We start from the raw sequence: 24,352 nt of genomic DNA on the forward strand, positions 1-24,352 counted from the left end.
AGCTCCCATAACCGTTCGCGCCGCTTTGGAGTGAAAGATTCAGATAAGGGCGCAATGCTCCAAGAGTGGCTCGTTCGCGATGAGAGCGATTTTGCGCGTGTTTCCGGCTCTTCGTTTCGAATTGGCGAAAACCATTCGTTCTCAAGGTGGACACTTGTGCTGTGTTCTATTCCCGCATTGTAACATGCATCACTTGTCTAGACCACTATAACGGTGGATGTTACAACTGCAGGCATTTGACAGCCGTACCACGTACCAGCCCGTTTACTACAAAACGTACCATGGGTTTTGCTGTTTGCAATCAAGCGAATACACTCCTCTGACGAACAACAACCGCGGGATATAACTTACAATATTTGCCATTGTTTCAGTCACACTTCCTTGTTTCCTAGAGGCTAGCGTTTCAATGAAGCCATAGAGCGAGAAAGCGACAAATCGATGTCACGAAAGTTCAGGTTATGCTCGGAAGTCAACAGCAAACAGTCATCATGCTTCCGGCAGTAAGGCACTTTCACAATCACTGAGCCGATATAAAAGTAGAAAAGATCCCAATAGCCAGACCGAAACCAATACAGCGTGCAATAGGTCAGAAGTGACGTGTGAGCACAACGCGATGCAACCAATTCAAAAGAACCAAAACTCGCTCCTGCTAAACACATTGGAATCGCGTTACTGCGTCACGCCCTCGGTCACGACGTTCCGTGACGTGCGAGCTGAGAGCCGGCGTCGATTTCACCGCGTCGCCGCAGAATGGCACGCGGTTAGGGAGGCCCGTGGCCCGGCAGACGGGCGCGGCTCGTTTCCGCCCGCTGCCAGCGCGTCGCCGCCCGGCCGGCGCCGCTCAGTCCGTCCCGGCTCAGCCCTGAGCTGGCCCCGAGGTCGGCGCTGTCGCCGCGTCACGTGCGGTCCCGACCCACGTGCCGGCGAGCGGCCGCTGCAGTCGCGGGCAGATGCCACTGACCCCCCGCCGTCCCGGTCCAGCGCAGCGTAACCCCGGCGTCAGGACATCGGCCGGACCCCAGCCGGCGCCCGTCGCCGACCCGCCGGCGACTACACCCAGTACTGGTTCTTGCGCAGGATCGGGTTACTCGGCTGGCTAGCGCTGACCTCCGAGCCGTCGTGGCTCCAGCCGTCGTCGCAGAACTGTCGGTCCGTGTCCACGTCGTACGAGTAGGTGAGCTCGGACGGCGGCGCGCCCGTGTAGAGCGGCGTCACCGTGCACTGCGGCACGCACGGCGACACGTCGCGCTCCGGCCAGCCGGGCTCCAGCAGGCGGGGCCGCTCCAGGAAGCGCGGCCGTGGCAGGCTGCCGTTGGCTGAGAGGCGCGGCCTGGACGCCATCGGCTCGGGCCGCGGCAGCGTGCTGATGGTGGACGGCCGCGGCAGGGTCGAGTTGATGAAGTCGGGCGTGGAGGCGCGGCTGGCCGAGCGCGGGCTCTCGGCCGCTGGCACCAGCTCCTGCAGCCGCGTCTGGCCGAGGTCGCGCGCCTTGCGCGCCGCGCGCCGTCGCCGGTCGGTGGCGCACTTGACGACGATCAGCAGCAGGATCGAAGTGATCACCACACCAATCACCACGCCCGCCACCAGCACGTAGTCGCTGCGCATGAAGGAGGCCGCGTCGGCCGGCCGGTCGCGGCCCACCACCGAGTTGACGCCGGGCAGCGCCTTGTCGGCCTCGAGCGTCGCGGCGCTCACCAGCTCCACGGCCAGGCTGCCCCGCGCCGGCTGCACACCGTTCGCCGTCAGCTCGAACCGTACCGCGTCCGCCAGCGTCTCGTTGCCCTCGAGCGACGCGTCGGCCGCCACGAAGAAGATGATGTTCTGGGTGATGTCGGCGTGCGTGAAGGAGGTAACGTTCCATGCGCGCGCGGCGCGCCGCCGCCTCCCGGCCGGCAGCATCTGCGTGACGCGGCCGTGGCGCGGCGGCCGCAGCAGCCGGTAGCGGGGATCGCCACCGGAGCGCAGCGCCAGCTCCGAGGCGTTCAGCACACTCCAGGCTGATCAGCGCTGCGCGGCCGGCGCGCAGCGCAGCGGCGCGAGCGTCACCAGCGGCCGGCTCGCCACCGAGAACGGTCTCATTGCGCACGGCGTTGAACTCGGTGTACACGGAGGCGACGAACGAGTCGTTGTGGCGCCTCAGGTCCATCTGCATGTAGGCGACGCGGCCGTTGTCGAGTCGCCTGCGTGAAGGGTGTTGACGATGTCGGCGCCTACGAAGAGGCGGCCTGTGCGCCGGCTCGACAGTCACGTTGAACACGACCTGGTCGCGCCGACCGTTCGTCTCAGGCGGAGACGTGCTGCGGGTCGAGCGTCACGCGACTCTTACCCTGTGTGATCGGCACCAGCTCGTTTACGCTCGATGCTGAGCGAGAGCGGGCACGACGGTGATGCCGAAGCCGGTGACGAGCGGACTGTGCTTGGCCGTCCCACACGCTGAAGTAGAACTGGTCGGCTCCAAGCGAGCCGTCCTGAGGCGTACTAGCAGTCGCTCGCGGTCCACGTCTTCCTGGCTAGAAGTTGCTGACACGCACGTGCGGCGTCTCCTTGAAGAAGACACTGCCACGGCTTGGGCGTTGATGATGGTGAAAGAGGATTTCGGCCGGTGCGTTGTCGGGGGGTCGGTGACAAGCAGGTTGTCCCGCCCGATGGCGGCCGTCTGCTTCTGCACGACCGTCAGACCGGGCGCAGTCGTCTGCAGCCGGAACTTCTGGTCGTTGACCGGCAGTCACCGTCACGTTCACAGTGCCGTTGTACAGCAGAACGTCCGAGGTGGGCGTGGCCAGGAACAAGCTGTAGCCGAAGCTGTCGGCGCGCGTGTCCGAGTGGTCGTGCCGGTAGGAGAGCCGGCCGGCGCTGATGTCCGCCTGCGTGAAGCGGGGCGTCTAGCCGGCCGCCGTCGTCCAGCCGCAGCTGTCCGTGCCGGCGGCGCTGACGTCAGCCGCAGCCGCACGTCCGGCGCGCCCTGGCCGGCCGAGTGACCGCGCAGAAACTCGGCCACGCCGCCGACGTCGAGTACGGAAGCGCGTGACGGGCGCGGCGCCGCCCTCCGGCAGCCGCAGCGGCGCGCTGTCCACGTAGCGCTGCAGGCCGCCACCGCTCGTGGTCGTCACGGAGACAGGCGATGCGCAGCCGGACGCGGCGCAGGGGCTCGGCCGGCGGCGTCTCGACGCGCAGCTCGACGCTGTCCTCGGCCGAGAGCGCGCCCAGCGGCCGCCGGTGCTCGTACAGCACCAGGCTGCGGTTTAGCTCCTGCTGTGTAAACCAGCTTATCTCGGCCGTGCTGCCGTCCGGCTGCTCCCTGGAGGAGTAGCGCCAGTCAGAGAGGACAGCGGCTGTAGAGCGCAAGGTATATCACTTGTGCAACTGAAAATAAAGCACTGGCACCAGGACGTGTGTAGCACGCGTACACGGCAGCACATACAGTACAGAGCAGTACATACAGTACAGCAGATTGCTGGGAGCCAGAATTGTACATACAAGGTCACTGAGGCATTCGGTATCCCAGCAAAGGCAGCGCTTGGTGCCCACAGAAGCGAGCTCATGGATACTGCATTGGGTTATTGAAGAATTTGAACTGTTAACAAGCTAACGACAAAATGCGGGAAATTGCACTGCCCTCGGTGGATCTCCTAAATGCTCTCTGGCAGTGAGATATCCCATGTTCGTCACTATTCTCACCGTAATTGTATACGCAGCTAGTATTGTTCCTGATCCCGTATTATTTCCCATATTTTCGTTTCGACAAAATCCCTAGACAGACCCTATCTGAAGACTGCCTTCCAAACATACGAATTGATGTCCTAAAGGGTTCGGAGGTACTTACCTCAGTTACTAATTGTCCTCCACCCGTTGACCGCTGCCTAGTGTTAGCTGCAGGGCCGATGCCGCGTGGCTCGTGGAGACCGCAACGTCGGGCGCCGGGGTTTCTGTTTCTAGACTTACTTACGAGTGCGCACGTTCAGAGCTATGATGTTACACGTTTTTACAACGAATGCATGTTTTGTGACCGCACAAAGTTACATATACATAAGTCCTAGACAGACCCTAGATGGGTTAATCGGTAGAAGGCAAAGGGCTTTTGCCGTCTCGCCCACTTGGTACCATTCAGTGCTGTCCGCAGAGCTATTCCAGCTATACGGGCGTCTCGGCTCATCAAGCCCGTTTAATGGGTGTCTGCGTCGTCAAGTGCGAGCATAACTTCCGGGACTTAACCTTAAAAAACGAATAACGCATCCAATTGAAATCTGGCCGCCATCCCTGTCAAAGCAGCCACACAGTGTATCTATGCACGGGTCTCAGCGCCCCCCGCCGTGCTTGGAAAGAATCCTGAAATGCTCGTTCTTTAAACGTAGCAAACACAATATACGATTTGCTCTGTATTTCCTCTGCGGTGTCAAAACGTCGCTCCACCAACTCGAACCTTATCTTGGAGAAGAACGAGAAGTCACAAGGAGCAAAGTCCGGTGAGCAAGACGGGTAACAAGTGACGATGATATTGGTGATACCAAAAAAACTCAGTGTTTTCAGCGCGTTATGAACGTGTGCGCTGTCGTGCTGGAGCGTTTAATCGTAATAACGGCAGAGTCCTGATTGTCTGCGCCAAGTGTTCTCGCTGAGACGCCTTAGAGCGGTGTAGTTGGACCTGGCAATTGACGGTCTGACCTTGGAGCACAGATTCACGGCGCACAAACTCGCGGCTGTTAAAAAATCAAGAATATTTCAAATCGTGTTCCCAATCTGCCTGTCTGAAGAATAATATTGGGTGCCAGATGCTCCACGTGACAGCTCGAATACCTACAGTGCTTCGAAAACGAGCGAGTCTTTTGGACGCACTAACGCCGTCGTCGCCTTGGCACCCACCCTCTTCACCGGATCTGATTATCTGTGACTTCTTCCCATTCCCAAAGATAGCGTTTAAGCTGGAGGGTCGCTATTTCAGCGGAGGAGATAAAGAATCTGGATGTCCGCCGTACATGAAGGAGATCCCGCGCGAGCCGCAGGTCGTGGCTGACACGTTTAAAGAACAAGGTTTCCAGAGTCTCCATACACAGCCTAAGATTTGTGTGTGTGTGTGGGGGGGGGGGGGGGGTAATGAATCGCTGCACAAGGTGATCACTTCGAAGTGGAGGACGGTCAATTTAATTAAGATAACTCTACATTTTCACCATTTTCTCGAAACTTTTTTACCTCACCCAAATGCATGTGAAGTAGGCGGGTTATTGTTTAACATATTTTTCGAGAAGAATTTCCACTGGGAACTTAACTGAGCGGTCCGTCGCATTTACGCCGGTGCGGCAGTTTGATAATATTATTGTTCTCGCAGGATGCCATTGGAACAAGCTTTCATAGCTCCAAAGCCCGACGGCATAGCTGAAGCAGTATCGACAGCATCTCGACAAACGTCGCCAACAAGTTGATGTCAGTCGGCGCGCCGCAGCCGATGCCGGATGGCGGTCATGAGCTAGAGGTGTACCGGCCCGGCAGGGGCGCATCCAGAGCCTTGGCAAGAGAGGGGGGCACTGGGTTAAGAAAGGGCCACTTGATGGTTAAAAGTCGCCCCCCCCCCCAACGCAACTTTGTGCGGTCCGCAAAACATGCATTCGTTGTAAAAACATGTAACATCATAGCTCTGAACGTGCGCACTCGCAGGTAAGTCTAGAAAACAGAACCCCGGCGCCCGACGTCGCGGTCTCCGCGAGCCACGCGGCATCGGCCCTGCAGCTAACACTAGGCAGCGGCCAACGGGCGGAAGGGAATTAGTAGCTGAGGAAAGTACCTTAAAACCCTTAAGGACATCAATTCTCATGTTTGGAAGGCAGTCCTGACGGATAGCAACGGATTAGCATTTACAACACCGCGAAATGGTGCTGAAATCTGGTAATGGATTAGAAGAGTAAACGTACACTTCGGGCTGCTGTAACCGTTTATCTGTTCAGATACATCCTCAATACTATGAAGATGCATTGTGAACCCTAGCCAAATCTTTAACAATGAGAACTGATTTTGAAATTCTTTCAAAACAGTACTTGATGACATGTTATCGCGGCTGGCACTCGCCGCCCGGTATTGCCTGCAGCGGACAACACCGTTCAGTTTTACTGAAAGTGCAACCCGACCATAGCTCTTCTTGCTCCCAAGTTGTCTTGCGCGCCTGATCAAAACGCTTCATGCAGTTTGTTTCACTAGTTGGTTCTACAAAAAAATGAACATTCCCAGGCAAAGATGTACTGGCCTTTTCTTCGTGTCGTACCTCAATTCCATCCATTATTTTGAATACTCATGAGAACCCCACATTTTTTTTTGGGGGGGGAAATAGGCTCGTAGATAAAACACTAACGGTCACATCATCGCCCCCAGCCAAGAGTTTGATACGGGCTCGGGTGGGGTGGGAATCAAATTGACCCCTCCCCCGAAGGTTTTCCAGAATGGTTTCCGAACGGCGCGGCGTAGCCGCGCCAAATTTTGCATAGCTGTCCAAAATTGAATAGCGGATCGTTTGGCATCAACAATTTAGATGTACCTTGTAAGTTCGCTGACCTATGGCAGGTCAAAGTCAGGCCAGGGTTTCAGCGAAGGCAATTTCTAGGGAATCCTCCGATCTCATCCAATAACGGAATGTTGGACGAAGCCATGCATCTCTGAGATGCTTTTTTAGACAACACAACAGTTGAATGAGCAAATTATATTGACCTAAAATCAGGTATGAAGGTCACGTCAAGGTCAAAACCAACCTGTTTTATTACTCTGGGGCTTGCTGTATGGGATAGCTTCTGGTGCTCATTTCGAGTTTATTGATAGCAGAAACCACATTATACATCTTCCATGGACTTCTTTGAGGTCAGAACAGGCTATTGGCCTGAAATGACCCAGGTCAACATTTTGTCTTAGGAACATAGCGTAATCTTTGTCGCTTAGTCGAATGCAAAACTCAAAGCAATCTTGTATGATTTTGGTCATCTTGACCTTCAAAAGGCCAAACAAGGTCACTGACCTTAATAAGAATGTAACATTTTGCTTAGAAACGGTTATCTACGTTCTGGGGCACTTTGGAGACCAACCTGGAACTTGACCTTGTTTGACCTTTTTGACCCTTAGGTCATGACCTAGGAATCTGAAACTTTAACCTAAGTGAGTTAACGTACAAGTCAACACACCCTGTAAATTTGGTGTCTCTAGCTTTCTGAGTTCCCGAGATCAGGGAGGGATCAAATTGACCCCCTCACCCGAGCGCAGGGTATCTAGCCGACCACCCGGGCGCGTGTTAAGGGCCATCTCTACCAGCGTGGAAGCCCTCGTTGACTCAACAGAATCCCTTATCGCCGCAGTTGGTTAGATAAGCAGCACAGACTCCAGTTCGGCTTAACGGTCCGTTGGCTGAAATGGGTTGGAAGGACCCTTGACATCTTGGGGACACAATCGAAGCATTGTCCTTCCCTCGCATTTCCTCACTGTGGGCTCTCATTATAACTTTTCGTATATCCTCGCATTAACAGGGGAAAGATTGTCAGCAAGAGGCCCTCTGCACCTGTCACCGAAATTCCGGACCCTGTCCCTGTTAAGCAAATGCTCCACTGGCGGACTTGGGACCTCTGCCGACACGGAGCCCTTGTCGGGCACTGGGGCTGCCAACCTCCACAAGGGCCCCTCATTGTTGCAGGGGCCCCGACTTATGCAAACCGCTGGTCCCGGTCCCCCCCATGCTTGGGAAATGGACCCCCAGGGCTCGGAGCGACACGGAGCCAACTTTTCGGCGTTGGTGGTCTCTGGCCTAAATAGAGACCTGTATTGTGCCATGGGGTCCTCAATCGGTGAAAGAGTTCCTCTATCTGGCATTCAAGGTCACAGCCCTACAGGCCCGGATCTTTAATGGGACCTGCTGCAAGCCCTTCGTGCCCTTCATCGTCGGTCCCGAAGAGCCCATCGGGTTACTCTTTGGGCCCCCTCGAACACTATTTCTGGCCGACTCGGGCCTCTTACCAACACGGAACCCTGTGGTAGGCAATGAGGGCTCCTGGCCGCTACATGGGCTCAAGTGCACTCAACGGCCCTGACTAATCTTAACCGCGGTCTCCTGCTTTGTTTTTGTTTGGGAAATGGGCTCTTAGGCGCAGGCCGACACGGAGCCCACTGTCCGGTACGGGTGGAAACTGGCCAACATGGAGGTCCTCATCGACTCAGGGCAGTCCCAACGGTGGTCCTGAGAGGTCTTTCGAGGCCCTCAGGACCTAAGGGAGAAAACGCAGGCGCCCCCTGCGCCCCCTTGCCTACGTCACTGCAGCCACTGCATATAGGTCACGGTATCTCACTAAAATAGTCACTGCTCATTCTGGCATTGAAGAAATCACGCTGCCGAATAAATTAGCGCGTGCTCTCAAAATGGACGCCGTCCTCACTCCACTTGTCAACTAAAGGGCAACATGCACGATTTATCACCCATTCCTTTTGGATCAGTCTCAGAAGTAGGGACGGCCGCTTGGAGTGGCTTTGCGAAATCTGTCAAAATACTTCACCGAACCGTCCACAAATTATCAAGAAAGCCACGCAATTTAAAGCCCACTATGCAATGAACAAATCTCTATCGCTGATGGCAAATCCGTCGGCAAGCAGTGCCTCCACCTCAGTGGTCGCAAAACCTTGTTTATTTGTTTGCTAAGTTATTTAACTGGCTGAAACTTCTCACGAATCGACTAGCTTCGAAATTTTCAATCAACCCAAGTCATCTCGACCATCAGCGTCAAAGGACCGGCGTCAACCCGCCGCCGCCGTACAGCGAGCGTCCCCGCACCCACCTCGTGATCTTGCCGAGCTGTGGCTTCCTGATGACCGAGTACGTGATGGTGCGCGGGGTGCGCGGGTCGTTGGTGCGCACCAGCAGGTGTCCCTTGGTGATGGACTGCTGCATCATGGGAAACACGTGCAGCTGGGTGTTGGCGACAAGCTGGAGCCGCAGCCGCTCCACGCGCACCGAGCAGCTCTCGGGCGGCGTCTGGTGGACGCCGTCGCTGACGGTGACGCGCAGACTGCAGCGGCTCGCCTCTGCCGGCGAACAGGGGCGGCTGAGGTGCCGGAGACGCAGGGGCACGCCTCTGTCGGCGAACAGGGGCGGCTGAGGAGCCGGAGACGCAGCGGCACGCCAGGGCAACTCGGACACGGTGGAGACGCAGGGCACACTAGAGGCGACCCGGACACAGGTGCTGACGGAGACGCAGGGCACACCAGAGACGGCCCGGACACGGGCACCGGAGACACGGACCACACCAGAGACCGCACGACACAGGTAGTCACGGAGACGTAGGCCATACCAGAGACGACTCGGACACGGTCACCGGAGACGCAGGCCACACACCAGAGGCGACACGGACACGGGTAGTGACAGAGACGCAGGGCACACCAGACACGAACCGGACACGGGCGCCGGAGACGCAAGCCACACCAGACACGACACGACGCAGGTAGGAGCGGAGACGTGGGGCACACCAGACACGACTCAGACACGGCCACCGGGGACGCAGAGCACACCAGACACGACCCAGACACGGGCTCTGACGAAGATGACGGATGGACGTCCGCAGAAGGTGACCAAGGCGCAAGGAAAAACGAGTAAGCACGAGAAAAGCGATGAGGTCAGCTCGCTATGTTCGCGGGGAACAAGAATCAGCGCACACCAGACCAACAGCGATCGATGCTTCTTTCAGTATATACACACGACGCATTAACGATATTAATCGGGCCTCCTCTAACAACGTGAACGTGAACGTATTTCTCTAACATTATCTTTCTATAGCCCCTAACGCAAATGTGGCGTGGACCACCCCACCCGGGCCAAAGAAGCGCGTGGGTCGGCCAAGGAAGCGCGTCGGTCGGCCAACAGCGGGTCTAGAGTGCAATCTTAGAATAAGCCTGGTTCTATTACTGTCGAGAATTTCTAGACAGGCGTAACCAAATGGGAAGTTGTCTGCCTTTCACCACCTATCTTCGCTCTCCCTCCCACCAATGGCTCCCCATCCCCCTAAACTTGCTCTGCGCTTTACCACCTCTCTTCGCTTACCCTCCCACCAATGGCTCCCCATCCCCCTAAACTTGCTCTACGCTTGCAGCGGACAGTACCCAGCGTCAGAACGCGGATGGCGGGAGCGCGAGCGGTGGCTGGCATGGGAAATGACGGGATAAAAAACTAATTGTACAACACAAGGCAAGACATCATAACGCGTGGATCAAATTTGAATCAGTCCGTTTTTAGCACGCATTTGGCATGATGATTGTAACATTTTTGCTAAAACCAACGTCGATGGAACTAAGTTAACGCTAGGGATCATTTCTTTGTAGGCTTCTGTACATAACTCCATGCCACGATTTATTCTTCTTGATTTGCTTGTGATGTGATGTATGTGCTCCACTAATTGCTATTTGAACAGAATGCTGAATTCGAGAAAATGTTAGGGTCGAAAGGTTTACCTCAAGCAAGAATGCGTCTTTCGCACCAGTGCTTTTTCTTCGAGTGCGTCTCGATCGAACAGTTATTTGTGAATTTATTCCAGCACACGCGATCGACAGCTCAAACAACTCTTCCGGGCCACTAGGTCCGTACATCCTGCACTTTTCGCCCGCCCGGGGCTCAGGCATGGCAAAAAGGGGGTGCGCTACAAACGGTGTAAGGGATCACGGCAAACGACGCATACACTAGGGACCGACGGGGAGGACGAAGGCAACGGAACGATGGGGACACTTACGGTACAGGAGACGACGAAGACACGTGAGACTGACAGAGCCACGGCACGACTGAGACGTAGTGGACGACGGAACCACGCGAGTTGACGGAACACGCGAGACAACAAAGGTACGGAAGACGGACCAAGATCAAGAGACTGTTGCGGCTCACTTCCAAGTGTGGTTGGCATATTGCCGTGGAGAGCAGAAAGGCGACAAAAACTAATTGCTGGCAGAGACGCGTGAGACTGGTGAGGATATCAACGACTGATGGTGGCGGAATAGTCTAACCAAATGGAGGAACTAGTGAGAAGGGCTACCGAAACCACCGTGGACTGCTTCAGCCGCACTACCGCGGCGGCTTGCTTATACATCAGGCGGCGACCGAATCACAGATCTGACAGCTGCCCAGATCGACAGCCACGCCTGCGAGACTGACATTTTCCGTGTGGCCATCACATCCCGAGGCCAGATGGCCCAGCTGCGGGCGGCCGCCTCTGAGCCCGGCCGCCAAGGGCGACTGAGACGCAGTGCCTGCTCGACTGTCGGCCGTCAATACTCTCGGACAATGCCGCCAGCCGGCCACGCTCGCTCGTCGATCTGTGCAGATGGGACCCGAGGGAGGGCGCCGGCCAATCGAGCCCATACCCTCACCGTCCCTGCCCTCCTGCCGCAGCCGGCGCGGCGATAACGGCACGGTGTCAAGAGACACGGGCGCGGCCTGGGGTAGTGGAGTCTGTATTAAACTGTGCACCGTCGCCCAGCTTCTTGCTACCAGGGCTTCAACCTAATAATAATAAGTCGCTGACAGAATTTGTTACTACTCACGTAGGAAGCCTTGCTTGTACCGTGTCATTGGCGGCTGTGGCTGAGGGCCAGCTTTGAGCAGCTGCGCTCTGGAAGATCGCGACCACGTACGACGGCAGACAGGACCAGGGCGAGAGGACACGCCCGTAACATGACGGCTGGCGGCCGGGTCGGCCCCGTCCGGGAAGCATTCTGATGCTGCCGGTGAACGAGTGCCGTAAATTCCGATATCTCATTAGAGGAGCGCCTCCCACCAAAGCGGTCAATTAGTCGGCTCGAGGCGGCGAAGGAGCCGTCTGGTGCCTCGAGGGCTGGCCGAAGCGCGGCGCACCCGACCCAGCGGGGGCCTATGATCAACGGGCAAGGGGGCTTACGACCGACAGGCTGGGTGCTCTGACCGACTGGCTGGGTGCTCCGACCGACTGGCTGGGTGCTCCGACCGACTGGCTGGGTGCTCCGACCGACTGGCTGGGTGTTCCGACCGACAGGCTGGGTGCTCCGACCGACTGGTTGGTGCCGACTGGATGGTGGCTTCGACTCTTACCCCCCCCCCCCCCCAGGGGGTCTCGGTTCATAAGGATGTTACAGACCCCACCTTGAAACAAGCTGGCTTTGTTCGGGAACTCCAAGCCACGACTAATTCTGCCCACTCGGCCAGGTGTTTGGTGGCTTCCGTTGTTCGCTGGGTGTTCCCACCCAAAGTCAGACCTGAGTCGAGTCGACCTGGCTGAATATCCTGACTAATGGCTATAGCCATGCTACAAAATTTATGGAAAAATGCTATGACATTGAGCCCGACCTATCTGGGTGTCTGGACTAACGAGAAGCATTTCTTCTGATCCTTCAGTGTGTTTCGGAACAGCACTCATTCACTTGGGTATCGGACAAAGAGAAATTGGAGGCGGGTAGACGGTGCTATCTGTACAGTGTCGTTGAGCTCTAGAATGGTTCACTTCCGGAATTTCGCGCTCTGTCACTTACGTTTTTCAAGTGTGAACTGTGCCATCATTTGGCTGGAACTTGATGAACATGTGTGTTTGTGCGTGTGTTGTGTACCTGAGGCTGGTTTTGTGTGTGGCTTTTATGTATTCCTGAAATGTGTTTTGTATGTGTGTCTTTAGTGTATTCCTGAGGTTTGTGTTTTGTATGCGCGCCTTCGATATATTCCTGAGGTGTGTGTTTTGCAGGTGTGCCTTTGCTATATTCCTGGGTTGTGCTTTGTGTGTATGCCTTTGATGCATCCCTGTGTGATTGCTGCTACGAGTGTCATTAACACGTCTCTCCTCTAATCCTTATCAAATTGACTTATCGCAAAATAGTAATTTTATGTTTCTCAGTGTTTTAAATGTCAACATAACGATCCCATTCTGTCCAGCACGGCTGTTTGAAGCGGGCGTAAAGAACACCGAGAGCAGGCGAAAGAGACTGAACTGTGGCGAAGAGGCCTGAACTAGTAGCTTTTAATGACAGCTCGAATGTTAGCATTGCGCCAATTTAAGTGGAAGTTGTGCTGGCAGCCGCCCGCCTGTCACACACATTCTCCACCAATGAGCCTCGCCGGCGACGGCGGGCTGACCCACCTCAGCGTGGCAGGAGGTCCGGGTCCCCACTAACCTCGCTGGGTGTGGCTGAAGACGACCTGGCCGCCGGCCAGCTGACTGCGTGACAGGAGGTCCGGGTCCCCACTGACCTGGCTGGGTGTGACTGAAGACGACCTGACCGCCGGCCAGCTGACTGCGTGACAGGAGGTCCGGGTGTCCACTGACCTGGCTGGGTGTGGCTGAAGATGACCTGGCCGCCGGCCAGCTGGCTGCGCGTGAAGTTGGAGACCGGCACACCCGGCTCCGACTGGAGGCTGACGTTGCCGCACTCGGAGCGGGTCACGGAGAAGGTCAGGTCCACTGCCGGCCGGTCGGCGTCCACCGCGTCTGCAGGGCAAGGTGCAGTCAGGGCGCCAGGTCCACAGCACGCTTGCACCTCGCGGCGCTGGCAAAGCAGGTCAAAGTCAACATTGAGGGCGGTGCCTGCACAACATAAAATGATGGTCATGACAGTGCTTGTGAAAAAACACAGGGACTGCGTTCACGCGTCCTCTTCAGCCAATGGCAAGCTATATCAATCACGGGGTTTGTGGACTTTGTTTCCGATGGGAAGGCGATCAGTTTCCAGGAAAGTTGGGCTGCAAAAAATGCAATCGCAGTAATGCAGCCGACCCCGCAGTTACAAAGAGAGGCATGCCACATCAGGCGGCGGGCATGGCAATGCGCCTCTCTGGCTTGGAAGCAGAATCTTGGCAAGGGCAGCCATGTCACAGTGCTACAGCATATCAACGGTCAATACCGATTTCAGCTCTTGACTCACAAGACTGGGCCAGACTTCTCCCCAGCTTGATTGTCTTGCTGGTGTGAAGGAGACAGGCTAGGATGGTGCTGGGACTGTTTGAAATGGCAAGTTGTGTGTATCACCAATTGCCGACGAACATTATCGCCGCTCTACCTGAGAAACGCGAGCGCCCGCAACACGACGGCCGTCGCGCAATTTAATGATACCCACACTGCCTCCGAACAGAATCCCAGCACACCAAAACCCCTGCGTATCATTAGAAGCGAGAAGAGAAGGGCCGACTCCCGCTCGCGGTGCCGTCCCTTCAGTCTTCACGCTCCTTCAAACGGCAGATGCACCGACACTGCTGCGCTGCTCAACACCTCCGGTGCATGGCAGCTTTGGACCCAGGATTGGAAACATCTTACGAATATCGAGACTCAATACCCATATGATCGAAATTCAAACTTAAACAACACCTTACTGGCGTGGTCATTCACATGAAGACCAAAAATGTCATGTTCTAAGCCGTTCCCTCTACCATAAGACCAGAATTTCAATGCTGCATGAAAAAACCGTATAATTCCGATCTTACGCGAGCTGAGTCAAGGTAAACAACTCAATATTGATCTGAGAGGTGACGATGTGACAATTACGCGGGTAGCTTCCAGGCATAACTTAGTCAAACCAAACGATTCGCATGAGATTTTCCAACGAACGCAGGGACCTGAGGGATGACCTAGTGACGTCACTAGGTGCGGTGTACGCCGCCGGCCGGAGACGACTGTAAGTGTGGGCTGGGGCGGCGGCGCACGCCTGGCCGGTCTCAGCTGGTGGGTCGCGAGACTGGGCCGTGGGTCGTTGGTTCGCTGGCGGTGAGGACTGCTCAATTTTCTCAGGCGGAGGCACTTAGATTCAAGCGTTCCGCTTTTACGCCAATCCAACCAACATATCATGTCATGCTACATCCTGCTCATAACCGGAAATAAACAACAAGCAGCGGAACCGAAAACAGACCTCCAACCGAGGCATTAGTATTTGCAAGACAAAGACGGCCAACTGCCGACGACTGCGCGAGTCGTGACTGAAGGACGGTACAGAATAACTTTCCACTTTCTACTGCTGCCAAGTCGCCTCCCTTTCGACCCACTTCACACACGCACGAGGAAAATATTTTTCCCTCAAGCGCAGCGGAAAAGATTCGAACCATGTCGTGTTAATCTAGCGTTTCCACCGTTGCGGCGGTGGCGCTTCGCCTCTCACATAAGTGTCGGCGAGGAAATCTGTGGGCAAAGTTGCGGGACATTTTGGCGTTTGGAGTGGCGGCTGGTTCGCCGGCAGCGACGCCGACACCCCTCCCCCTCCAGCGGGGGTGTCGTCGAAGCCGACGGCGGGCGCCACACCGCATGAGACGCCCGGGCGCTTAGTACGGCCCACCCGAGTGACGGTCCAACCAGCGCCAGCCAGGGACTCCACGGGCTGACGAGGGGGTAAGGGAGGCCCGAAACGTTCAACGGAGTCAATAATTCCATAATTCAAAACTATACAGGTTAGAGAGACTGAGTGGTGTGCCTGGAGGCATATGACCAAGAAAGAAAAACGCGGCATACAACGGTATTCCGGTATCACCTCGTTGATGATTAGATTTTTGCAGGCACGTGTTTGCGGAACAGCGCGAAGCCCCAGCGCCCTTACGCGTGCGTCACTGGCGGCTGACCTCGCACGACCGACGGGTCAGAAGGTCAGAGTCTGCGGGGCGGAGGCCGGGCCAGCAGCCGCAGCGTCTGTGTCTTCTCGAGATGGCCCATCGAAGGGGGCGGGGGCTCGTCTCTCGGAGAGATAATGCAGATCTGATAGCTTCATTGGAAGATAACTCCATCTGGAGATGAATAGCTTTGGCTGGCTTTCGAATTCATCGCTGGGCACGGGAAGCGGGGGCGATTGGTGCAGCGGTCCGGAGCCCAGTGATCGAAATCCTCTGCTGCTGCCGGTATTTGCTTACGCATACGCAGGAACATCAGAAAAGAGTAATGATCTCCGTCCGACCGTCATACCATTTTTAATGATCGTGGTCCTTGTACAATGCCCTTCATTCCTCCTAGATGTTGCACATTAAGGTGTTATGCTATGATTATGGGTGCATAGTTTTTCAGTTAGTTTTCCCGCTCGCCCGTTCGTCTTACTGCCAGACAGACCTTGCAGCCCGGCCCTCCCAACTTGACAGAGCCCTCTCAGATTAGATGCGCTGCTCAAGTAAATCCTAACAATTCGAGAACAAAATGCACTGTGAGGTGATATTTGGATTCCGCCAGGCCAAACCAAGTACCTTCTGCAAACTGAAATGCATGAAATCCGATGAGAAACTAGCATTAGGGGCACCCTAAGCTGATTGACCCGCGGCAAAGCTCCCATCCCAATTCATTTCGAGCATCAATACTCTTGAATGATGCCTTTCTTAACGCCGAGATGCTATTGTGGATATCTGGGTTGCGCACACAAGGCTGACTTGAAACGTCACGCTTACGAGCGGTCACCACGCAGGTAATGAGCACAGTGCAACAAGAGAAGCCTGCCAGTCGCCACAGGACGCGGCCAGTAACTGCCGTCAGTCACTGCCGCCAGTCACTGCCGCGCCAGTCGGTCACTGCAGATGAGTGGCCGGCTCTTCTGGCCCGACCCGCCAGACCGTGGGGCAATGCGGTACAGCCTACCTAACCACCACGCCCGCATGTAAACAGCGCCTCATCAGTCCGTGCTCACGGCCCCGCGAACTGCGCTCTGCTCCACCCTGTCTCGGTCTTGCGTCCGGGTCACGCGCTCCGGGCTTTCCGCCTGGTGTCGCGCCCTCTGCCGTTGGGCTCTCCGCTCGGCACGCCGCATTCGCCGCCACCAGGAGCTTGGCGCGCCACGTTCGCCGCCACCAAGAGCTTGGCGCGCCACGTTCGCCCCCGCCGAGAGCCTGGCGAGTCACGTTCGCCGCCACCGACAGCTCGGCGCGCCGCCTCCGACAGCTCGGCGCACCGCCTCCGACAGCTCGGCGCACCACCCTTCGATCCCGTCGCGCTAACCGGGCGCCGATAGCGCATGCAAATCAGCTGGCGGCTGCGGCCGACGCGCCTACTAATCTATGAATGGCCCAATTACCGGCGCGACACAGTGCCCATAATCGGAGCCACTTCTGCTCCACTGGGTGGCGCGGGGGCAGGGCGCGGCAGAGTGAAGTGACTGCTCAATATGCTGCGCTAAAGGCCGAGGCAAACGTCGCTATGGAGGCTGAGATGGAGTCGTTATAGTGATATGATGTAATTAACACACCAAGCCGACATAATGAGGAATGATGAAAACTTGGGCAAAGAAATTGAACAAAATGAGGAATGATGAAAACTTGGGCAAAGAAATTGAACAAAGTTTACGCCAATGGTTTGTTAAGGATAGTACTTAACTCGGCTCGTGTCCTGTCATGCTTTTCATGTGCACGCACGAATGTTCGTACATCAATGCAAAGCACGAATGTTCATACATCAGTGCAAAGCACGAATGTTCGTACATCAATGCCAAGTTGAACAGTCTATTGTCCTCCACTTTTTGACCCTGCAAGTCGCCAGTGATCGATAAACTTGACGCGTTGACTGAGGCAGAAGCCACGCGGGAATTTGTTGGCCCCGCGCGACAAAGCAGAGGGGAGTGGAGATATTTTTCCGTCGCCAAACAATGTGTGAAAAGAATCGTTTTCTTTGATGCCTCTCGCAAAAAGCTCTCCATGTGGCGGCCCGGCGACGCTTTTGTTCGGGCTGGCCTGTCGTACGCGCCGGAGCGCCGGAAAGAAGTTCCCATCAGAGGCGAAAACACAGACGCTGCTTTCGGCGGGCATCAGCCACCGACGATCCCGCGAGATGGCGTCCTAAAGTACACTCATTTTACTCATCTGCCTTCAAATGATTTAAAAGGATTGCGAAAACATGTTCTGGTCGAAAGTTTTTCAAATATCCTAGCTAATCCAGCATGCGTGATTTGCGGCTCATAAAAAAGACATTTCGGCAGTAAACAGCCGGCGGATGCCTAGCGTGCCGTGCACCTCCAAACAGCCTCCACAACCTCAATAATACGCTCGCTCGTCGCAGACGGGGAACTTTGCGCCCCAGGAAACTAAATAAGACTTGGAGAAAGCAGGCCACCACGAAAAAAACGTTATCAGATTTGGACCACGACTTTGATGAGTTAAGAGGAGCGTCCCACGACGGTGGTGGCATGAGGTCACCCACTATTCATCGACTTCAGTCGTTCACCTCAATAAACCACGCGCCGGCACCGTACCATTTTAGCGCCCTCGAGATTACACCACTTTCATCTGTATTCCAGAGCGCTGCGCACCGCGCGAGGTAGCGGCCGCCGCGTATAACACAGGTCCGTCGCCTCCGCATGATTCGTCGCCACACATGTAATAGGAATGCACGACAATGGGCAGATCCAGTGCTGACCGAGGACGTACCAAGCTGACCGAGCACGCACCGAGCTGACCGAGGACGTACCGAGCTGACCGAGAACGTACCGAGCTGACCGAGCACGTACCGAGCCGACCAAGGACGTACCAAGCTGACCGAGCACGTTCCCAGCTGACCGAGGACGTACTGAGCTGACCGAGGACGTACCAAGCTGACCGAGGACGTACTGAGCTGACCGAGGACGTACCGAGCTGACCGAGGACGTACCGAGCTGACCGAGGACGTACTGAGCTGACCGAGGACGTACCGAGCTGACCGAGCACGTACCGAGCTGACCAAGGACGTACCAAGCTGCCCGAGCACGTACCGAGCTGACCGAGGACGTACCGAGCTGACCGAGGACGTACCGAGATGACCGAGGACGTACCGAGCTGACCGAGGACGTACCGAGATGACCGAGGACGTACCGAGCTGACCGAGGACGTACTGAGCTGACCGAGGACGTACCAAGCTGGTCGGTGGTGATGGCCACGGCGCCTCCCTCCACCACCACCAAGCCGCTGTTATTGACGAGGCTGGGCGGATGGTCGTTCACGCCGGTTATGACGAAACAGAGCGGGCCCGGAGCTGACGTCTTGGAGTCAGCGCTGACCACCAGCGTCAGGCAGTCCTTGCGGGACTCGTCCCCGCTGTGCACATACTGAAAACGGTCAGGTCAGGTCAGGTCAGGTCAGGGGTCTGACTGTGACGACAGGTCAGGTCAGGGGCCTAACGGTGATGGCAGGTCGGGTCAGGGGTCCGACGGTGACGACAGGTCAGGTCAGGGATCTGACGGTAACGAGAGGTCAGCTCAGGTCATGGGTCTGTCGAAAACGGCAGATCAAGTCAGAGCCCTGACGGTGATGAAAGAACGGATGCTTAACGATAACGGTTAACATCGTCGCTTGAACGTATGAGAGGGTCAAAGCGCCTGACACTACCTGTTCCTTACCCGCGGCCCTTCGGGAACGTGTACAATGGCACAATGAGCGATGTATCAGCGTGGTAACGGTTAGGGCGGAAGATGCTCGGGAGCGGTGTAGTGAGGCTTTGCATGGCGCAGCTGCGCTCCGTTGCAGGTGGTGGCATTGCCTATTACAATTTGTGGATGTGAGGCGGCGAGTCGGTGGAAGAGGTCCTGAGAAAGTATTAGGAACCTAGCGATTTAGAACACCGATGAATTATGGCTACAGTAGGGGAAGAGCGAAATTGTCAGCACGAGTATGAGAACGACGTGGCGAGCATATCGCTGTGCAATGCCCTAAAACCCGGCAAGAACTGACCTTCACGCTGAATAGCTGTGCTCAGACTCAGCGTCAAGGGTCTTCAAAGGACGCAGCGGTCCACAGGGGTCAAATGGGACGTTTACAAGCCTTCAAATGGCGTTGTAACGCGGCTGCAGCACCGTTAAGGCAACACCAGGAAGATCAAATGCGTTGTGAGCATCGCCCGACGGAGGTCAAGTTTGCCATGCCCGGAGCGCGACGTTTGACATATACACCACACCATAAACAATATCCGACACCATACAGGATCGCCGAGTTCGGTACCAGACAGCTAGACAGTTTCACTGGGTTCAGCAGCAAGCACCAGACAGATACGCCGGACTCAGCAGCTGTTACCACAGATTTACCGGACTCGTCAGCCGTCATCAGACAGATTCACCTGGCTCAACAGTTGGCAGCAGACATATACGCCGGGCTCAACAGCCGCCACCAGGCACACTCACCTGGCTCGACAGCTGGCAGCAGACATATACACCATGCTCAACAGCTGCCACCAGACACACTCACCTGGCTCGACACCCATCACCAGACAGAGTCTTCAGGCTCGGCAGCCGTCCCCAGACAGATTCTTTGGGCTCAGCAGCCAGCACCAGACGCATTCACTAGACTCGGCAGCCGGCGCCAGACAGGTTCTTCGGGCTCAGCAGCCAGCACCAGACAAATTCACTAGACTCAGCAGCCGGCGCCAGACAGATTCACTAGACTCGGCAGCCGGCGCCAGACGGGTTCTTCGGGCTCAGCAGCCAGCACCAGACAAATTCACTAGACTCGGCAGCCGGCGCCAGACAGATTCACCACTCGCAGGCGGCGCGGCGACCGATTTCACCAAACCCCATGCAATAGGACGGCGGGCCTGGCGCGGCGTCGTGCTCGGCGTCCAATGCCAAACACATCGGCCCAATAAAGCCGGCAGCCTCCGGGGAGATGGTCCCACAGAATTGGCCCGGGTACGAACGCATTCCGCGCCGACCGACGCTAATGCCGTCAGGCGACCGTTAGCGCGCCGGAAGCAGCGGCCGCGGTGGGAGGCCGCTTCAGCTCTCGTCTGTGAGTTCAGCAACAGCAAAGGCTCAGTCGAGTTTGTATGCGTCCAAAAGAAGCACGCGCGTCCAGTTCGAGGCGTTTTCAGCTGCACAGTTGTGGACCTTACTGGGAAGGCTGGTATCCTCTAGCGCTTAGCGGGTCGAAACGTCCTTCAGACTCATTAATCTGGGCTAATGTGCTAAGTTCATTTCGTCTCATTAGTAGAACTTCCCGGTATTGCAGCTTATAATGCCAATTTGGACGTTATTAGTACAAGGGCGCAGATGTGCTGATGACTCATTACTAGATCCAGACAAAATTTAAGCAGATGACGAAAGATGAATAACATAAGCAATGCTCAATCCACATCTGTTTGGCGACGTTGAAATGAATGGTCGTGAGACAGACAGCAGACGGAGCAAGCTCAGTGCTCAAGAAGTCAACCAACGGATCTAGGATGACAATGTCTGGCATCGCATGTACGCTCAACCAATAGCAAAACTAACCTTCGGAATAAAGTAAAGGGTATGCTATTGCTCGCCCCAATTATATCAACATTTGTTATTTCGTCAAAGCCCGTGACATTTCATATTATGCGGCCTCGCCTTCTTTCCCAGGTTCTGGGGTCCTGTCTTCTTTCCTTCTTTTTCTCTGTACGCAATGACGACACCGTACTAAAGTGCAAAGCATCGTTTCCAAACTATCTCTGGTTTTGTGGGTAACTATTTAGTCACTGACAATTACTAAAATGTCCGATCGCTTCGTGTCCTGCCGCCTTATAGTTCATGTGAAATCGTAGAAGCATAACTACATGCGGCGGAACCCCGTTTACAAAGCAGGACGGGGTCAAAGCTTGCATTTAGATCGTAAAAAACAAATGGTTAGTTTGAATTAATTACCAGGCAGTCAAATATGAAAAAATTGTTTTTGATGTCATAACAGAGGTGAAATATCGAGGGCCATTGAGAGAAGACCAGCCCTTTTCGACAGGTGAGCGCGTGCAAATATTTCCATGCCAAGCCATTTTGGGGCGGCTAAAAGTCGAGGTAGAGTTTTGCGTTAATTTCTGCGTTAAGTTCTGTGCTGAAGTTGTATGGAGGTAAAATCAGGTGCTGAACAGTGCTCCTCTGAGAAGAATGGGTATTGAAGCATGTTATCCTTCCGCCAGATATGACAATCGGAGTATATTGCTTCTACCGTGAGCGCTTGATGATCCCAGATTATATCACACTCTTTTGTCGGTGAGATCTCATAACCAGCCTCCGTTTGTCGGGGGTGGACGGGCTCGACAGCCATTAACCTTTAAAGTTTGGCAAACTTGGACCGACGGCCGACGGCGAGCGACGCACTGCACCCCTGCATCGGCCCGGCGCCGGGTTTATAGCCCTGACGAGATAGCTGGCGAGGGGAGGGTAGGGTCGTGAAGTGACACCAGGGACTCTTCGAGCCAGCACGGGCCATCAGTCTTGGCCATGGTGCAGGCCACACGCCTGTCGGACAGGCCGCCGAATACTGGGCCGACAGGCCTTACATTCGACTTCGGCAGCGAGAGGACGGCGGGACACGCTGGACTTCTGTCCTGGCAGCGCCGGCTGTACGACACACGGGCGGCACGCTTCGATCCAACAGATATCCAACATCTGACGGACACGCCACAATCAGGCGCGACATTGGGGATATGTGAAAAATAACAAGATGCCTACGCCTTTAACTGCAGCCTTAATACTCGGTCTGTCTGCCACACGTAAACACATCAGCGAGCAAAACTCTGAACCATGCTAAGTTTCCGCCACCAATCCATTCCTCGAACATTGTTGCGTTAATCTCATTTCCGTGACATGTCATACCTATGTCTGACGTGTGAGAAAGATACTGTTTAATGCATATCACGCAACAAACAAGTTCGCAATGTAAAAAAGCACGGAGTTCTAGGCCGCGTTTGTCTAAGCATCAGAAAGAGATTCATCGTGCAATCAAGTGATCCTGTGCATTTCTGACCAACAGCTTACGCCATACGGTGAAACCGCTCGCCTCAAAGCTTAACATTGATTTAACCTGAGTGGACATTCCTTCACCTAAGCTTAGAAATACGACGAATCTAGCTACACTAAGAAAAAAACAAACAAAAAACGACGTTAGCTACAATGGAGCTAGCAGCTCGCCCGCAGCAACATCCCAGCATCTCCAAAGTTACACAAATCAGCATCTGGCCAAATTTTCTGCGAACTGAACTCCTTGTCTCTCGGCTGAAGATTTTTATCTCAACGACATAAATTCAATTTCTTCGGCGTCGTGCGGCTTCAAAGGCATCGGCGCTATCGTAGAATGGCAGCTTCGTCAGAAGCTCCCTTCCGGTGATAAATCTATACGGGATCTCATTAACGGCTCGCGAGCCGCCGTCCGGACCAACCGAGCGCCGTCCATTGTTGGAAGTCGGCCTGGCGCGTGCCGGCGGTGAACCCAGGGGCCCCTCTTCCATTTACTGCGAACCTGGTCCAGCGCTGGGAACACATCCGGACTCAGTGCCTTTGTCGCGCTTGAAGCCGAAAATGGCATGACACGTTAGCTTGCCGGAACGTGTATGGATTTTGATAGCGGCGAACAGCGAGTGCCTTCGGGATTTTCGGGACATTCAGCCGACAGGGGATAAGTGAACGTGCAAGATTCAGGAGTTATTTGAAGGACAACAAAAAGCTTCGCTAAGTTTCAAGTTCGGAGCACACCCACACACACAGCGGTATAAGGCACACGACCTCGTCATACTCGTACGGAAAACCATGTCACACTCTCCAACTCGTCACACTTATCCGAACACGTCCGCTATACTCACCCAAACAAGCTGGTCCCACTCATCGGCCCAAGCCCGCCACACTGACCAATGCAATACCGCCACACTCGCCCGCACGAGGCCGTTACATTCCCCCGCACGAGGCTGTTGCACTCAGCCGCACGAGGCCGGTACACTCACCCGCACGAGGCCGGTACACTCAGGCTCACGAGGCCGGTACACTCACCCGCACGAGGCCGTCGGCCAGCTGTTGGCTGGAGAAGCGCAACAGCTGGTGGCCGTGCTGCTCCGCCAACTGGAGGCGGCCGGAGCGCGGTGGCTCGAGCACCCTGAAGCCGCTGACGCGCTGTCGGTAGTACCTGCTGGCGACGGTGAGCGCGCGAGGCGTGAGCGCCACCTGGCCACCCTCGCTCAACGTCAGGTTCCACGTGACCAGGCGCACCTGGCGCGACTTCACCAGCACGTCAAACTGCAGTCCCGACATGCTGACGATGCCGTTGGTCACGGTGAAGACGAAGCGGTCCTCTGTGGCGTTGGCCACCGACTGCACGTAGGTGAGGTTGCCGTCGTTGATGAAGGCCTGGTCGAAGGTGACGACCTTGGGCCGGGCGTCGGGTCCCCGCAGCATGAGGAAGCCGTACGTCGGGCCCTTCGTGACGGTGAAGCGGATGTCACCGGGCGCCACGTTGGGGTGCATCACGTGCAGCAGCGACTGCGACACTGTTACCATGTCGCCCTCGGGCACCAGCGCCGACCGGTTGTTGACGACGCGCAGCGGCTCCCAGTAGCTCTCCGGGTATATGCGAAAGCTCAGCGACCCGTTGGAGGCGAGCTTCCCGACTCGCACCTCGAATCCCACCGAGTCCTGCGCGCCCGACGCCTCGCTCGCCTCGTACTCCACGGCACCCTGCTGCACGTCCTGGAAGGAGAACTCGGCG

General features: G+C 55.8%; 1 protein-coding gene across 1 annotated transcript in view; it reads right to left on the bottom strand.

The window, feature by feature from the left end:
* Positions 1-1,050: 1,050 nt before the first annotated feature.
* The window catches only part of LOC119103062 (chondroitin sulfate proteoglycan 4), a 40,373-nt gene continuing 17,071 nt past the window's right edge, over positions 1,051-24,352 (bottom strand). The window contains exons 6-14 of the mRNA XM_037226512.1: positions 23,641-24,321; positions 18,786-18,978; positions 13,281-13,442; positions 8,790-9,036; positions 3,121-3,298; positions 2,730-2,864; positions 2,087-2,260; positions 1,526-1,821; positions 1,051-1,363 (exon numbers count right to left, since the gene is read on the bottom strand). Coding sequence (XP_037082407.1) covers positions 1,051-1,363; positions 1,526-1,821; positions 2,087-2,260; positions 2,730-2,864; positions 3,121-3,298; positions 8,790-9,036; positions 13,281-13,442; positions 18,786-18,978; positions 23,641-24,321 — 2,379 coding nt within the window. The remainder of the gene's footprint in view (positions 1,364-1,525; positions 1,822-2,086; positions 2,261-2,729; positions 2,865-3,120; positions 3,299-8,789; positions 9,037-13,280; positions 13,443-18,785; positions 18,979-23,640; positions 24,322-24,352) is intronic.

The sequence above is a fragment of the Pollicipes pollicipes genome, unplaced genomic scaffold, assembly GCF_011947565.3.
Source record: "Pollicipes pollicipes isolate AB1234 unplaced genomic scaffold, Ppol_2.1 Scaffold_5724;HRSCAF=6776_pilon_pilon_pilon, whole genome shotgun sequence".
NCBI lineage: Eukaryota > Metazoa > Arthropoda > Thecostraca > Pollicipedomorpha > Pollicipedidae > Pollicipes > Pollicipes pollicipes.